The 17,399-nt window shown below is 45.8% G+C and overlaps 1 protein-coding gene across 2 annotated transcripts in view; it reads left to right on the top strand.

Annotated features, from left to right (window-relative positions):
* The window catches only part of KSR2 (kinase suppressor of ras 2), a 257,007-nt gene that overhangs the window by 175,455 nt on the left and 64,153 nt on the right, over nucleotides 1–17,399 (top strand). For both annotated transcript variants that reach the window (XM_048515057.1, XM_048515058.1), the window contains exons 11-14: nucleotides 1,541–1,582; nucleotides 1,850–1,916; nucleotides 10,288–10,336; nucleotides 12,273–12,634. In XM_048515057.1, coding sequence (XP_048371014.1) covers nucleotides 1,541–1,582; nucleotides 1,850–1,916; nucleotides 10,288–10,336; nucleotides 12,273–12,634 — 520 coding nt within the window. The remainder of the gene's footprint in view (nucleotides 1–1,540; nucleotides 1,583–1,849; nucleotides 1,917–10,287; nucleotides 10,337–12,272; nucleotides 12,635–17,399) is intronic.

Genomic DNA, 17,399 nt, shown 5'->3' with positions numbered 1-17,399 from the left:
TACACCCTTTATAAAAATCTGGAAGTTTTAACATCAAACTTGAACTGTCAAGGATGTCATTTTGGTGAGGAAGCAAGCTTGTTTTCTGCTGCTCCAGAGACTAGGACCAGGAAGGGGAAGGAAGAGAGATTCCACCTAAACATCAGGAAAAACTTCCTGACAGTAAGGGCTGTTCGACAGTGGAATGTACTACTTCGGAATGTAGTGGAGTTTCCTTCTTTGGAGGTGTTTAAACAGAGGCCATCTGTCAGGAGTGCTTTGATTGTGTGTTCCTGCATTGCAGGGGGTTGGACTTGATGGCCCTTGGGGTCTCTTCCAACTCTATGATTCTATGGTTTCACAGTATTCCCCAGTTTGGGGAAGGACATTTTTGAGGTGGTGATGGGCAGGACAGCCCAACGTTTGTTGAAAGGGGAAGGGGACAAATGAACTGAGCAGAAAACAGATCCAAGAACTGCTATGTGATTTTCTTTTTTGGCTGCTTGTGAACTTGGAAGACATTTGCATGTGAAATCTGTGCTGGGGAACTGAAACAGACAATGGGAGGAAACAATGAAGTGAAAGGAAGCTCTGTCAGGAAGCACTTGGTGGGCTGATGTTCTCGTAAAAGCACGCCAGGAAAAGAAAGGCTGCTAGTCAGACCAGATGTGCCCAGAATAGCACAGAGCATAATTTAATATAGCCACCACAATGGACATACTACATAATAAACTTCCTTATTCCCCAGTGCAAGGCATCTAAGCTTGGGAATTAACTGAATGCCCATTCTCAACCCCTGACTTTTAAATGTTTTAAACGTTTGTGTGCGTGTGAAGTTGAACTCTCCTGCATCGCTGGGGTACAGTGAGAAGAGATGGAGATGACCTGGCTGAATCCATCTTTAATTTTATCGCATGATGGCTGTGGGGAGGGGAAGGGGGAGAATGTTAACCTTTTCCCCTCAATGGCATTTTTCTAATCTAAATTACACACAAGACCTTAACAGATAATTCTCTGGCTACAAGAGCATCTCCTCCTGAGTATAACAGACTACTGCAGTGACTTCATTTTGATGGCCCCTGGGTTCTCTTCCAACTCTATGATTCTATGCGTGTTTCTGCAAGTGCTAAAGGCATACTTAGAACTGTCATTCAAATGAACTGGTTAACAGTAAATTCATGACAAACCGGGAAAAATGTTATTTCTGTAGTAAACATAATTAACTTATGGATTTGCTACCCCAAAGTGTAGTGAAGGGTTGTGATGGGGAGGGCATTAGCTTTGCTGGTTGTAACAAGGCATTAGGGTCAAATATAAAGAGGCCTTTAGGCAAATTTCTGTAGGATAACTCCTCCCCTCCCCCCCCCCAAATAACATTCACAGGATGAAATGCTCCAAATGCAAAGCCCTAAATCTGATCCTGAGTCAGTCTGCTGTTCAGCATCTATGTATGGTTACAAGCCATGTTTGCCTCCCCTGTGCATTATTGCCTTGGTATTGTTTGTGCTCCCTGAATATTATATTATGGTACGTAAAAATATGTCCGTTTTCTGCTTTTCAGCTTCCCATTACTACAAGTACAAGCAGCAGTTCATCTTTCCAGGTATGTTTCTCTAAAATGACCACAGTGGTATTGGAAGTATGCGGTCCACATGCTTTTTGCCCTGGCTGGTGGAGGCCATTGCCTATCACCTTGCCGTAGACTTCATCTTCCTCCCTCCTGCAGAAATACTTGCTTGATTTTGAGGCAGCTCTGCTGGCTGTGAATGGTGCAGGGTTTTTTTTAGGAATTGTAGGACATGGAAGGAAAGGGGCGTGCCTAATAGAAGACCAGAGGTACCTTTCTGAACTGGAACCTTTTTTCTTTCAGATGTTGTCCCCGAGACTCCCACCAGAGCACCCCAAGTTATCCTTCATCCAGTGAATTCTAACCCAATGTAAGTCACCCTGGTCTTTGTGTACTGTTGTCATGTCTTATTCCTCCTTTCGAAGGTGCTTTCCACTCCCTAATGATGTAAAGTGCCCAGTTAAGTTTGCCATATAGGTAGCACTGTTGTTTTCACCTGCAACTTTATGTAGTTGACTTTTTTTTTTTAGTGTCAAGTCACAGCTGACTTATAACCTTGTAGGGTTTTCAAGGCAAGAGACATTTAGAGTTGGTTTGCCATTGTCTGCCTCCCCATCACAACCCTGACATTCTGAGAGCCAGTGTGGTGTCGTGGTTAAGAGCAGGTGGATTCTAATCTGGTCAACTAGGTTTGATTCCCCACTCCCCCACCTGAGTGGCAGAGGCTTATCTGGTGAACCAGATGTGTTTCTGAACTCCTACATTGCTGCTGGGTGTCTGTTGGGGGGAGAGGAAGGGAAAAGGAGCTTGTAAGACACCTTGAGTCTCCTTATAGGAGAGAAAAATAGGGTATAAATCCAAACTACTACTCTCCCCCTCCCCCTCTCCTCCCCACCCCCTCCTCCTCCTCCTTTTCCTCCTCCTCCTCCTCCTCCTCCTCCTCCTCCTCCTCCTCCTCCTCCTCCTCCTCCTCCTCCTCCTCCTACTTCTACTTCTACTTCTACTTCTACTTCTTCTTCTTGCTAGCCTGGTCAAGGCAGTTGACAATTACAGGCCATAAAAATATATCGCATTGGATCAGGTTGTACCTGTGCTTTAACCATGCACTTACATGCCTTGTGGCCAGCCTCTCATTTGAACAATAAAATGGCAGGGGAGAATGGTGTTGCAAGCTGCATTGGGTCCCCATTGAGTAGCAAAGTGAAGCATAATTATATTTAAATAAATAATTCTGGATGGGTACTTGTGTTCATATGCAGTATCTGATCAAGAAAAAGAGGAGGAATTTGGATTTATACCTTGCTTTTTTCAACCATCTGGAGTCTCAAGGCGGCTTACAAACTCCTTCTCTTCCTTTCCCAACAGCAGACACTTTGTGAGCTAGTGGGGCAGGGAGAGTTCTAAGCAAACTGTGACTGGCCCAAAGTCACCCAGAAGGTTCCATATGGAGGAGTGGGGAATCAAACCCAGTTCACAAGTTTAGAGTCCAAACCACCATACCATGCTGGCTCAAGTGGTCTCTGACGCACACACTGATGCTTGAATACATTTTGTTGGTCTTTAAGGTGCCTCTGGACTCCTGCTTTGTTCCCCATCTTAGTGGTAGCACATATGCCCTGCAGAGGAGCAAAATATTATAGGGAGTGTGAAGCTCATGATAAGGCATTCAAGATAAGAAAGAAGGGACTTCATATTGGGTGCGTTCCTTTCTTCCATTAGCAGTGAGAAGTTCTAAGGGCGATGCCCACTGGGTTTAGTTTCATTTGCATAAAACAGGGGTCTGCAACCTGTGGCTCTCCAGATGTTCATGGACCATGCTGACAGGGGCTGATGGGAATTGTAGTCCATGAACATCTGGAGAGCCACAGGTTGCAGACCACTGGCATAAAAGACCAGTGAAGGCTTACACTGCCATTCTGCCATCCACAAGACTTGTAAGGCGAAGATGTCCCACCAGGCCTGCGGTTGAGACAGCAAAGGTTTACCATCCAGTCACCTCCCTCTCTCCCATCCTTACCCCCTTTTATTTTTCTGTATATGATAATAGGAACTTATCCTATTTAGTTATTTATTATTTGGATTTATTAACCGCTCCACCCCCATAGGGCTCTGGGCGGTGTACAACATTATTCCATAAACACAAAAACTATAATAAGGGAGCAAATAAAAGAAAATTAAACAGCCTCCAATAAATGCAAAAACTAAACCCCGTTAAAACAGCGAACAATATACAAAAGGTGTCCAGCAATAAAACCCCCCATTAAAACCCTCCCAAGAAAAAGGGGTTAATGGCGAGTCCCACTGATGTTAAAGGGACCCCCGGAAAAGCCAGGAGGGGGAGGGGGCACATCAGCGGCCAGACACTCCAAAAGCCTGGTGGAAAAACTCAGTCTTCAAGGGCCCTCTTGGGAGCCTCCACTTAAATCCACTTAGGACCCGGAGCAAGCTTCAGAGAGAGTGTTTCCACCAAGAAGGGCAGGGTCCAAGGCAGTAAAGAGTCCACAAGCCTAGGAAGTAGGAGAACCAACCGCATCATAGAGGGGCCAGGGAACCACCAGTAAATTAATGAATGAACGTTTTAGCCACCATCTAGATCTATTTTATGGTTTTTAAGTAGATGGTTGGTTTTGATATATTTAATTTTAAGTGTATTCATTTGTCGGTTGGAAGTCCCTCTTGAGCCCGCAAGGGGAAGGGCTGCCTATATATGAAATAAAATTAATTAAAAATAGCTTTATGTACAAATCTACCAGCGCAACGTAACTGGAGGCAAACGAGCAGTGCTAACAAGGAGCAGATCTGCTAATGCAGCATCAGATTGGCATCGCAGAGTTATACCACCCATACCAAGGTGCTTTACCTTTAGTGAACTCATAGCTCTTTTCCAACCTATTTTTACCAACTCCTTCTACCTCAGTTCCTTCCCTCCCCTGTAGAGTGTCACTTTTTCCCCAGCACCAGTAAGCGATTTATTCAAAAATACAAATTGATTCCCAGTTATCAGCAGACCATCTCCACTGACTAAGACTCAGCTGAATATTTCGGATTATTAACCAGCCAATCCACCTAACTGAAATCAATCAGCAACGGTCATGTCATGTTACAAGATGCAGCCCATATTGGTTGTGTTTCTGCTGTTCCTGTCACGCAGCGCACAATGCAAAGCGGGGTCTTTTGTATCTTCTCTATAGGAGAGCATCATGCATATTTGGAGCTGCCTTTTTTGCACGATAGGAAAAAAAAGCCGTGGTAAACAGCTGCACGGGCCCTGTCTCGTGCACCAGTTTGTTCCCGTTTGTTGTAATTGTGTTGGATTGTAAAGGTCAGGGTGAGCCAGATGTGGAATAGGAAGTGCCACGGGAAGCAAGAGGCAGCCAGCTTGTCAGTCCCTTTGTAAGGCTCTCTTCCCAGGCTGTTAGGCAAGAGTAATTGACTTCGGCGAGGCGAGCGCTCGAGAGTGGCAGCTGCTTATGTGCGGCAGATTAAAGAATCCTCTCAGACCTGAACTTGGGGGTTAGAGATGGATTGCCAACATAGATCCTGCTTTAAACATTAATGTGTTTTCCCCCCTTCCCCTTTTCTCGCTGAAGCCAATTCAACCTTTGCTGGAACCTGTGTAAACTGCAAGCAAATGGATTCCAAGTAGCTTCCCCTCCACCCCCCCAACCTCTTTCTATCTTGCCTTTCCTCTTTGAGTCACCCTGGACAGCAGAGAACTGACTTTAGAGGGCAACCCTACGGAGTTAAAAACAATGACTTTGCCCCTCTAGGACCGTGGTGGCTAACCTTTGGCACTCCAGATGTTATGGACTACAATTCCCATCAGCCCCTTCCAGCATGGCCAATTGGCCATGCTGGAAGGGGCTGATGGGTATTGTGGTCCATAATATCTGGAGTGCCAAAGGTTAGCCACCACTGCTCTAGGAGAAGCTCACTGTTAGTGCCTCTCGGGCAGTTTAAGTCTTTAAAGTCCCGACTGGAGTTTATTTTATGTTAGCAGTTTGTTTTTCAGCCATCTTGGGAAAGCACCGTTAGAAGACAGATCTATCATCTTCACTTTGAACTCCTTGGGCTGTGGCATTTTGCAGTTAGCATTTGAGCGGTTGTGGGAGAGCTCAAGCATGAAAATGCCAATGGCTTTTACTCAAAGCGGAGGATAGATGATGCTGAGCAAGCTAGCGGTTGCCTGCGAGTCACCGGCATCTGGTTGTCCCTGAAAATCTGCTGCTTAGAATCAGGATGCAGAGCCAAAAGAACAGTTTGAAGAGCAGTTTGGATTTATACCCTGCTTTTCCCAAACCAAAGCAGTTTATTTGCCAGTTTTGGAGCTGTACATGAATGGAATTTAGCACATTGGAGCACACTTAACTTTAAAAATTGTATCTTACCAACCCACAAGAGCGGAAATGCCCCCACTGTACTTATAGTGGTGCAATCCATGGAACATGTAATGCTTAACTGCCCCAAATACGAGGAAGCTAGGACCAGGCTTTTGACTCTTCTTCCTGCTAAGCAGTGGCGTAGGAGGTTAAGAGCTCATGTATCTAATCTGGAGGAACCAGGTTTGATTCCCAGCTCTGCCGCCTGAGCTGTGGAGGCTTATCTGGGGAATTCAGATTAGCCTGTACACTCCCACACACGCCAGCTGGGTGACCTTGGGCTAGTCACAGCTTCTTGGAGCTCTCTCAGCCCCACCTACCTCACAGGGTGTTTGTTGTGAGGGGGGAAGGGCAAGGAGATTGTAAGCCCCTTTGAGTCTCCTGCAGGAGAGAAAGGAGGGGTATGAATCCAAACTCCTCCTCCTCCTCCTCCTCCTTCCTCCTTCCTCCTTCCTCCTTCCTCCTCCTCCTCCTCCTCCTCCTCCTCCTCCTCCTCCTCCTCCTCCTCCTCCTCCTCCTCCTCCTCCTCTTCTTCTTCTTCTTCTTCTTCTTCTTCTTCTAAGTTTAAGGAATACTCTGTTGCCGGGAAGGTTGCATTCCTACTAAACAACTCTTCTTCTGTGATTTTAAATTCTGTAGCTAGGTTCCTTTTGGGAACTTTGGAATAATACCTGGGATGGTTTTATGTATGGAACATTTGTCTGGATAATGCTGGTTGTTATATTGGTGTTACGCCTAATAAAGGTTTTATGTATGTTACAGCAATGGGAATGGGTATCTTACCATTTGGCCCTAAGAGGTGCAGCAGGGTTATGGGTGAGTCTGGCATGGATCCCCCTGCTTCAGCCTCGATGGTTTATTGTAGCTGGTTTGACATCATAACGAATCAAGCAGAGTAAATTTTGCCATGAGTCATGATGAAGGAGTAGGAGGAGTTTGGATTTATACCCCACCTTTCTCTCCTGCAAAGGGGCTCACAAGCTCCTTTCCCTTTCTCTCCCCGCAACAGACACCTTTTGAGGTCAGTGGGGCTGAGAGAGTTCCAAAGAACAGTGACTAGCCCAAGTTCATGTGCATTAATGTGCCACTTAATGTGTTTAATAATGTGCACTTAATGTTCATTGTCTTCTTTCAGTCCTTTCCAATAACCCTGTCAGGTAGGCTAATGTGACTATCCTGTACTGCAGATGAAGGGGTGAGGGCAAAAACTGATTTTCTTAAGATCCCTTTGTGAGTTGATGGCAAAGGTGAGATTCAGACTGGGGGATTTACTGATTCGTAGCTCCATTTCTCAGCCTCTCCACCCCACCAGCTTGCTACCTTTCTTGCATTGACTCCTCCATGCCTGAGTACCATTATAAGAAACAGGAACTTCGAACCAGAATGGGTTGGGATTTTTCTGCTTCCAGTGTAGAAAAAAAGAACTCAAGCCATTGGTAGGTGTGACTCCAGATTTCTACCAACATGTAGACCCAATCTGCTTCTGGAGAGCCAGCATTGTGCAGTGGTTAAGAGCAGGTGGATTCTAATCTGGAGCACTGGGTTTGATTCTCCACTCCTCCACTTGAGTGGCAGAGGCTTATCTGGTGAACCAGATGTGTTTCTGTACTCCTGCATTCCTGCTGGGTGACCTTGGGCTGGTCACAGTTCTTTGGAACTCTCTCAGCCCTACCTACCTCACAAGGTGTCTGTTGTGGGGAGAGGAAGGGAAAGAAGTTTGTAGGCCACGTTGAGTCTCCTTACAAGAGAGAAAGATGGGGTAAAAATCCAAACTCCTCCTCCTCCTCCTCCTCCTCTTCCTCCTCCTTTGTGCCATGACTTTTGACAATTTGACTGCCGTGTTGATCTGAACCAGGCACTCTTAATATCCACAGAGGAGGGCCGAGCAAACAAATAATACTATGTAAGCATCCTCTCACAAGCACTTGGATGGTTACTGCAATCTCTGGCTACAAGACCCTGGGAGATTAGCTGGCAATCAATGAAGCAGGAGTGAAAAATTGAATCCGCAATTGCATACATTCCACTGCTCTTAGTGTCTAACGGTGCCTGTTTTCAAGGAAAGATAAGATTCTAAAACCTCTCTAGATTGAATGGAACCCCAAGGGTGAGATCACGGCTGTGGCGTGTTAGTCAAGATGCCCGAAACAGAATGTGTTTGTTTCTGTAATCTGGATTCAGGTTTATTTCTATCTCTGCTTCTTAATGCTATACATTTAATTTACATCTTATCCAGGAAAACTTGTTTAGGTCTCACTAAGGCAGGAAATCCACTAGAGGCACAGTGAGCTAGTAGAACAGTTTGTCCAATTTCAGTCTGCACATGGGAGAAATTACATTTTTAATTCCATGTTGAAAAGAAGACTCCATGCAACTAGAGAGCCGTCACTGCAAGTGCGGAATTAGGGTAACATTCCTGTGGTGAAGCCAAAATCAGCTCTCCCGGCTGTGAAAGACTTGGCATGGCCTTACTAACAGAGATCCCTCTGGTAGGTAGTCAAGTCACCCTGAATGCACGAAAACATTGCATCCCCCAAAGGATCCTTGGTGGCAGGAGAGCCAGCGTGGTGTAGTGGTTAAGAGCAGGTGGATTCTAATCTGGAGAACCGGATTTGATTCCCCATTCCTCCATTTGAGTGGCAGAGCTAATCTGGGGAACCAGATGTGTTTCTGCACTCCTACATTCCTGCTGGGTGACCTTGGGCTAGTCACAGTTCTTTGGACTCTCAGCCCCTCCTACCTCATATGGTGTTCGTTGTGGGGAGAGGAAGGGAGAGGAGTTTATAAGCCGCCTTGAGTCTCCTTACAGGAGAGAAAGGTGCGGTATAAATCCAAAATCTTCTTCTTTTTCTTTACCATAAAAATGTTTTCAAGGGTTGTATTGTCTGAGATTCTTTGGCTCACAGGGTGCTATGTGTGGTACAGATAGCACCCCACAGACACTGCCTTTTCATTATAAAAATCCTTCCACCACAGTGACCACCCTTACCTGTCATAATGAAGGGCACTTTTCTGCTAAATAAGTCTGATGTAAATCATTGAATCTCAGGCGCTGTTACATGGATTTAATACTCATTTTGCTTCCAATGGAAACCTTAATTGTGCACCTACTATATGTCAGGAAACCAATGGACGTTGAGTGATTATGATATATTTCCAGAACAGGTATTTGGACTGACCTCTAATCAAGTGCAATCATAAGAAAATACATTTGGTCTGTGAATCTATTTTTATTTTTCCTCCGAGTTCCAAATATATTGTTGCTGTTCGGCCCAATTAACGTCTTTGGTTTGCTTTGTAAAGTGTGCCAGTTTTTATGGCTTGGGAAATCTTTTATTTTGTCGGTTATGAGCCTTTTAGCAATGACCTCTTTTATTATTGAAGGGTAAAAGAGAAGTGTTTTAAAGCTACAACAGTTCATTATTTTGAAGCTAAAGGTTGTACCCAAGATCATACCTCAGTCCTTTTTCAGGAAAACTGTCTTAGAGTTTGGCAACTCCAGCCATGAAGGATAAATAACAAGAAAACAGGAAATTTTAAATTCGCTATGGAGACTAACATCTAAGCTTGAGCAATACTGAAAAAATTCGGGAAAATTCAGATATGGCTTGATTCGGCTGTAAAATGATCAGTGTATCGGAATCAGCCGAATCCCTGATTCGGTATACCTCCGTTCATGTGATACTGAATTATCCATTCGCAGAGGATTATTTACCACACTGAGTATTTAACAGCATTCTACTGAAGAAGTACTCTCCAAAAACGCTTTGTTATTGTGAACGGCATCATAGAATGGCCTTCTGCTGAATACTTTGTGTTCCAAAGAAGAAGTACAGCATTACTCTAGTTCCCTATCATTGCAGCTAAGACTGTTATTAAGGGAATTGTTTGATTCATACATGTTTGGGGGGCAGAATTTGGGGGGGGGGGTGAGGGTAACACAAGGTACTGTCAGCCCAGAATTTAACATAGTCTTCAGGTAACTCTAGAACCGTGGTGGCGAACCTTTGGCACTCCAGATGTTATGGACTACAATTCCGATCAGCCCCTGCCAGCATGGCCAATTGGCTCTAGAAACCATGGCTCTAGAAAGAAGCACCAAGAAATAAATTAACCCTGTTTTGTTTGTCTGGAGACAATTTTTCCTTTCCAATTTTGCCAGAGATGTTGAAATGATTACCAGTGCCTTCCCAAGCAGCTAAGTCCACTAAAGTCACTATGCTTAGAGGAATTATACCTCTGTTTAGGATAGCACCATAAATGTCAAGTTTTAGGTTAGCAGAATTGTGTATTAAGGCATAAATAGCACTGTTTATGGCTTTCAAGACTCAAGTAATTTTCAGTGTTTGTTTTTCTTTAAAGCCTGGAAGGAAATCCATTACTTCAAATTGAAGTGGAGCCAACCTCTGAGGTAAGGCACGTACAAGAATCCATCGACTCTCAGTTGTTGTAGTGGAACAAAAGGGAAGCTGTGAGGAGTGAACTTTGTTAAGCTCTCAGCAAAGGCCCAACATTGTTAGTTATTTGGTTGGGGGGCGGGGGAACATATATTTGGATTTTTTTAAACACCCCACCCTATCTTGAGAGACTTCCTGTGTTGACCTTGCTGTGCCTGAACATTCCTTTAAGACTCTTAAAAATCATTCCCGATCTGCTTGACATTAGTGGATAAGTAAGTCACTCTCTTGCTTCTGTGTCCATGTTGAAGTTACAACTGGTACGCATGATTAACCTGTTCGCGGCAGCAGTTTTTTTTCCTTGCGCCCACTGAAGCTGTCTAGTTTTGGTGAATGGGCCATCTGTCTTACGAGGAGAACCTGAAATTCTGCAAGCTGCAGTAAACATCCTCAATATGGACAGAATGGAGGGAGAAAACATCAGCTCCTGTTCCTGGTTAATGCGTTGGCAGTTGTTGTAGGCAGGAGGGAAAAATTGTCGGCTGACACGAATAAGGAAATGATGTGAGCCAGCTTTGGGCATTATCTATAGTTGTGTAAGAATGACTTTATTGGATCAGGCCAAAGAACCACCTAGTCTGGTTCTCGCGCTTCAGTGGTGGCCAACAAGATACTTCAAAGAGGTTCCCAAATGTTGGCTGAGTAATTAACACAGCAAAGGTGCACAACCAGATTAAAATGTAGATAAGGCTTTATTCAGGAATGAACATACTTGACAGTGAGGAGGAGAGACAAAGATAGTGTCCTGAGAACATCATTAGCTGAGAGAATGGCGGCGGGGAACTTCCAAGAAGCAGCATAAAAATAGCAACCTAGAGACAAAGAATGACTCTTAACAGGACAGAAGATGCTGACCTCTCTATCCTATCTAATTATCTTCATACTGCCCCCTGCAAGGTCTTCTCTTCTTCTTTGTACACCAGACATTGCCTATTCCAACACCAAACAGAGCATAAGTGATGATATGATCTTCTCATGGTACATTTCAAGCAGAAGCTCTGGCCTTTTCCGCACCGCAACGGTGCAGGGGTGCGTTGGCATAAACAATGCCGATGCACCCCCCCGGGACCGTTCGCATGGACGGTCCCAGGAGGGCGGCAGGCGGCAGCGCAGCCTTCACACAGGCTGCGCTGTCGCCAAACGCCTACCTTGTCTCCTGGCTTCCAGCTCATCGCAGAAGCCAGGGGACACACTCCCGCAGCCTGGAGCGACGGCTCTGGAGTCACAGGGCGGGGGGGGGGTGTTTCCTGGCCACTGTGACAAGCCAGAAGCTAGGAGACAAGGTAGGCGTTCGGGAAAGGGGGGAATGGTGCCTTCCAGCTGCTGCCTTTCGCACGGCAGTGGTTGGAAGCTGCTGTTTCCGAAATACCTCGCTCAGGGAGTGAGGTTCGGAAACAGCGGCTTCGCACCGCTCGGGGGTTGCGAGGCTGCTGCTGCTGCGATGCAGTGGCGCCGGCCGTGCAAACCGCTCCCCAGGGACGCTGTTTTTAGCATCCCTGGGACGCTGTATTCCGCCCGTGCAGAAACAGCCTCCGTTTAACGGGGTGCCTTTTAAGCTGGACAGCCAATCAGAAGCCCTGCTGGTATACACCCTACCTAGCTCCCCCCCACTTTCTGAAAACACTTGGCAAGCCCCAGAAAAGGTATCATCAGGTGCTGTGGTACCCATGGGCACCATATTTTGGACCCCTGTTAGAGACCATTTCATAAAGGTTAATTTGAATGGATGCACTAGGCAGGCTATGTTTTGTTCTGTGTCTCCTATAGTGTTTGTACTTGTGAGGCATATATGTGTGTGAAGTTTGGGGGAGGTAACAGGAGAGACAGGCTACAAAGGGTCATACGCCAGGATTATCGTGTAAACGAACCTCATCTTTATCCCTTTCCCAGAATGAGGAGGCACATGAAGAGGAGTCGGAAGATGATTTTGAGGAGATGAACCTCTCGCTCCTGTCAGCCCGCAATTTTCCACGCAAGGCCAGCCAGACCAGCATTTTCCTACAAGAGTGGGACATCCCTTTTGAGCAGCTGGAGATTGGGGAATTGATCGGCAATGGCCGCTTTGGGCAAGTGTTCCATGGCCGCTGGCATGGCGAAGTAGCCATTCGCCTCATTGACATTGAGCGGGACAATGAGGACCAGCTGAAGGCCTTCAAGCGGGAAGTGATGGCCTACCGGCAGACGCGACACGAGAATGTGGTGCTGTTCATGGGCGCTTGCATGAGCCCTCCCCACCTCGCCATTATCACCAGGTAAGCCACATCTCAGATCCCATTCCCATGCCATAAGTTCAAACATCTGGTTTCATCTGAAGTTTTAGTCTGTATGGAATGGTATGCATGCATCAAAATATTAAGGCATGGGTCTGCCCCAAAATGCCAATATGGCGTCTCCACAAGCCGTTGCCCCGGATTGGCCCTCTTGTGCTGGTTTCTGTTTTTTTATATTAAAAAGTCAAACAGTGTGCGGAGTATGTGGGTTCCACTTCCCTTCTGTCTCCTTTGCATCATATTTCCCCTTACCAAACATGATCTGTTATGGTGCCTTTTCCCAAGACCATCTCTCTGTCTGGATTCTCATTCTGACATAGTGTCATTCCTGCATACCTCTGTTCTCCTCCCACCAGGACAGGAAAATGGCTTGATAGAGACAGTTTTGAGCTAATTGATGGCAGGAAAAGTAAAGGTTAAACTTCTTGAACACAAGAGGCTGCCTTAGTCTGGATCCAGGTTGGTGCAGTTTAATCAGACTGGTTCTGTCTGTGTTGGGTCTCTGGTAGATACCTTTCGCATCATGTATAGCTGTGTCTTTGGAGATGCCGGGAACTGAACCTTGGACCTTACACCTAGGCCCCTTCTGCACAGGCAAAATAATGCATTTTCAAACCACTTTCAGAACTGTTTGCAAGTGGATTTTGCTATTCCACACAGCTTCAAAGAGCACTGAAAGCAGTTTGAAAGTGCATTATTCTGCATGTGCGGAAGGAGCCCTAGAGAGCTGATGCTCTCCTACTGAGCCGCAGCCCTTCCCTGCTTCTAATCCGCACCCCTTTTGTTCCCTGGTTTTCCTTTCCGGACCCCTTCATTTCCATAAATTCATCCTGAATTTCATTTCCCACGAAGTTAGGTGGCAAAGTATGTTACTCTGACCTTTAAATGCCTGAAAAGCAGCCTCAGAGGTTGCCGTAGGGGAAAGAGGCTGTTTTTGAGCTCCTGGAAATTGCAATGGTGCCTTTATTGCATTCATCACTGCACAAGGGAAAAGCCATATTGTGCTACCACAGGAACTGTTTGTTTATCAACCTTGAAGCGTTTTCATAGGCTCATCTGGCGTTCCGTGCTGTGTTGCAGCAGCAGAAAGAGGAACGAAGGACAGAAGCTGTAAACGTGCTTTCAATTATGTGGAACCTGCCTCAAAAGTAGTGATGACTCCTGAGAGCGAAGGTTATAAAAATATGAAATAAATAATCTGCCAAGCCTGTATTCAAGTGTTTGGCTTTCAGAAAGGATGTGATTTAAAAGTAGGGTAGCCAACCTCCAGATGCAACCCGGAGCTCGCAGCTCTATCTTCAGGGCACTTCAGGACACGCAGAATAATGCAATTTCCAATCCACTTTCAGCGCACTTTAACAATTGTTTGGAAGTGGATTTTGCTGTTTCGCACAGTAAAACCCAACTGCGAAGTGGATTGAAAGTGTATTATTCTTCATGTGCGAAAGTGCCCTCAGACTACACAGATTAGTTCTCCTGGAGGAAACGGCTGCTTTGGAAGGTCGGACTCTATGGCCATTGTGGCGAACCTATGGCACTACATGTTCATGGACTACAATTCCCATCAGCCCCTGCCAGCATGGTCAATTGGCCATGCTGGCAGGGGCTGATGGGAATTGTAGTTCATGGACATCTGGAGTGCCATAGGTTCACCACCACTGCTCTATGGCAATATACCCTAGTGATGTTCGACATGAAATGGTTTCCGCAAGGCGAGTGTGATTAGAATTTCTAAGGAGGGGGGAAATCTTCAGGATGCCTAACAGATTTCCCCTTGGAGAATTAATGGTATGGGCCCTCAGCATTCATCTTAATTCGTTTTCAGGAACAGGAGATGTAATCCTGACTTGTTCTCAGTGGTCTGGATGCCACGGAAGAGGTGGCAGAAAACTGCCGCCTGAGCTGGCCCTGCCATTCTTCAACACTCCTTAGTGGCCTTTTGTGGCAGCGAAAATAAGTAGGAAACGTTAAGGAAGGCAAGGAGGCAGCAAAACAAAAAATTACTTCAGAACACTACAGAATGGTTCCATTACAGGTGTTATATGTACAGGGTCTCAGAAAGGGCAAAAACTTTACAGCTTGTGAGTCCATTCCTTCACAGTATGCATCTAGGGCAGGGGTAGGGAACCTGCGGCTCTCCAGATGTTCAGGAACTACAATTCCCATCAGCCCCTACCAGCATGGCCAATTGGCCATGCTGGTAGGGGCTGATGGGAATTGTAGTTCCTGAACATCTGGAGAGCCGCAGGTTCCCTACCCCTGATCTAGGGTCACACACACACACAAGAGGAGATAGCAGTGGCGTAGGAGGTTAAGAGCTCATGTATCTAATCTGGAGGAACCTGGTTTGATTCCCAGCTCTGCTGCCTGAGCTGTGGAGGCTTATCTAGGGAATTCAGATTAGCCTGTATACTCCCACACACGCCAGCTGGGTGACCTTGGGCTAGTCACGGCTTCTTGGAACTCTCTCAACCCCACCTACCTCACAGGGTGTTTGTTGTGAGGGGGGGAGGGCAAGGAGATTGTCAGCCCCTTTGAGTCTCCTGCAGGAGAGAAAGCGGGGATATAAATCCAAACTCTTCTTCTTCTTTAGTCTCTTCATTACATTTAGCACATTAAAAATATATTCGTTAAGGGGCGGGGGGGGGGGGACCAGGTTGTAAAAGTCTGGGGTTGTAAAATTAACTTTTTAAAAGTCAGGTTTCTCTTCCAGATTTATCTGCTGGGAACTTCTTGCCATGTTCAAAATGTTAGCATCTCTCTCTCTCTCCAAAATGTAAACAACTTTCCAACTAAGTCCCTGCAATTGCATTGATGAAACAGCCATAAAAGGGAGTGCAGTGTTTAAACACTGAACCACTTTGATGAAATATTAAACACCACCATTTTCCTTGAGCTTGTTAAACTGGCCCTCCAGCAATATGGAGGCTGCCCTACATCCTATTCCGCTCGTTTCCTATCCCCTTCATGTCACTAATGATGCGCCTCTTTCTACAAAGTTGTCAGCCTCCAGCAGGGAAGCCAGCCTTAATTAAGACTTGTTAGTTTCAGGTACGTCTTGCTATTGCCCATTTAATTATGGCAATGCCGGAGAAATACCAGGAGACACCAGCCCGTTTCTTCTTGGCGACTTATCAATACTGCCGAAGATGAAAAGTGTGTTTTCTGTGTTCTTACCTCATGGCAAGGAAAACATGTTTTAATGACATGGAAATCATTTTATTAGATACACTATAGTAGCAAGGGGAGGGCTCTTCTGCAGCAGTCGCAGAAAACTCTGGAAATTTCAATAATGTCCGCTCCGAGCTTTCTTTGACTAATTGCATTGATGATAACTTTCGTCAGAGTCGGTCTCGAATTTGGGTGTATGAGGCTGAGTCTAAATTTCACTGAGTTTTGTTTTTGATGAAAAAAAATTCTGAGGGGACTGGAATGTAACCTCTACCTACCTCACAAGGTGTCTTGTTGTGGGGAGAGGAAGGGAAAGGAGTTTGTAAGCCACCTTGAGTCTCCATACAGGAGAGAAAGGTGAGGTATAAATCCAAACTCTCCTCCTCCTCCTCTTCTGGAACTGTCTTGCACCTGTTTGTTGTCCTCGGCAAAGTGACTGGTGCTGTTTTGTTATTGTTGTTCAAAATAGGGTTCACTTGCTGACTTTGTAAAGTCACCTAGTTAGGACTTATGGGCAACTGTTGACATGATACGATAGCACAGTGTAGGCAGCTGCGTGCGGCTGCACCGTCAACTCAGAGTGAGAATGCTGCTTCTTACTCTCATTTCTGAATGGGAAAATGTGTGGGAGGGGGACCCTCATTCAGAAAACAGGCCTCCTCCATTTCACCTCAGGGTTAATGCATAGCACTAAAATGAGGGGGGGTCCAGGCCGCAGATTTCACACCCTCTAGTCCTGACATGAAAAGAACTAGTTTTGACGCCTGAAGTCATAATAAATGGCTTTTGGCACCCATAGTTTTCAGATTACCCCTCTCCAGTCTCCTACTTCCATTCTTTAAGTCAGCTAAGAGCAGCCTCTTCATTGATGCTACCACGTCTTGAATATACATGCAAAACCCATTTGCTGTTTTTTTTTCAATTAGCAGAGAGGTCCTTGTATGGGGGAAACATTGCTTTAGAGAAGAGCACAAAACAATGCTATTGACAATTCAAAATATAGGGTGACTCATACCCACCTCCTTGGGAACATGAGCTTGTGGTACAAACATAGGGCCCAGTAAGAAGCAGCAATTCGATATTTCCCATGAAACTTCTTTGTTTCATGGGAAACATGAGAGCCAGCGTGGTGTAGTGGTTAAGAGCAGGTGGATTCTAATCTGGAGAACCGGGTTTGATTCCCCACTCCTCCACCTGAGTGGCAGAGGCTTATCTGGTGAACCAGATGTGTTTCCACACTCCTACATTCCTGCTGGGTGGCCTTGGGCTAGTCACAGTTCTTTGGAACTCTCTCAGCCCCACCTGCCTTACAAGGTGTCTTTTTGTGGGGAGAGGAAGGGAAAGGAGCTTGCAAGCCCCCTTGAATCTCCTAACAGGAGAGAAAGGTAGGGCATAAATCTAAACTCTTCTTCTTCTTTTCCCCATCCTCCAAGCTCGCTGTGATGTCCCTGAGCAGTTGTGCTTTGTAAGTGCACCCATGTTTGGGTTTTTTTCAGTCTGAATTGCCACCTCCTTCTCTGGACATCTGTTGCTTCCCCCCCCCTCCCCCTTACACTTTCTGCCATGTTCCTCCTTC

The sequence above is a fragment of the Sphaerodactylus townsendi genome, linkage group LG13 (assembly GCF_021028975.2).
Source record: "Sphaerodactylus townsendi isolate TG3544 linkage group LG13, MPM_Stown_v2.3, whole genome shotgun sequence".
Classification (NCBI taxonomy): domain Eukaryota; kingdom Metazoa; phylum Chordata; class Lepidosauria; order Squamata; family Sphaerodactylidae; genus Sphaerodactylus; species Sphaerodactylus townsendi.
This window is presented reverse-complemented; position numbering and strand designations above follow the sequence as displayed.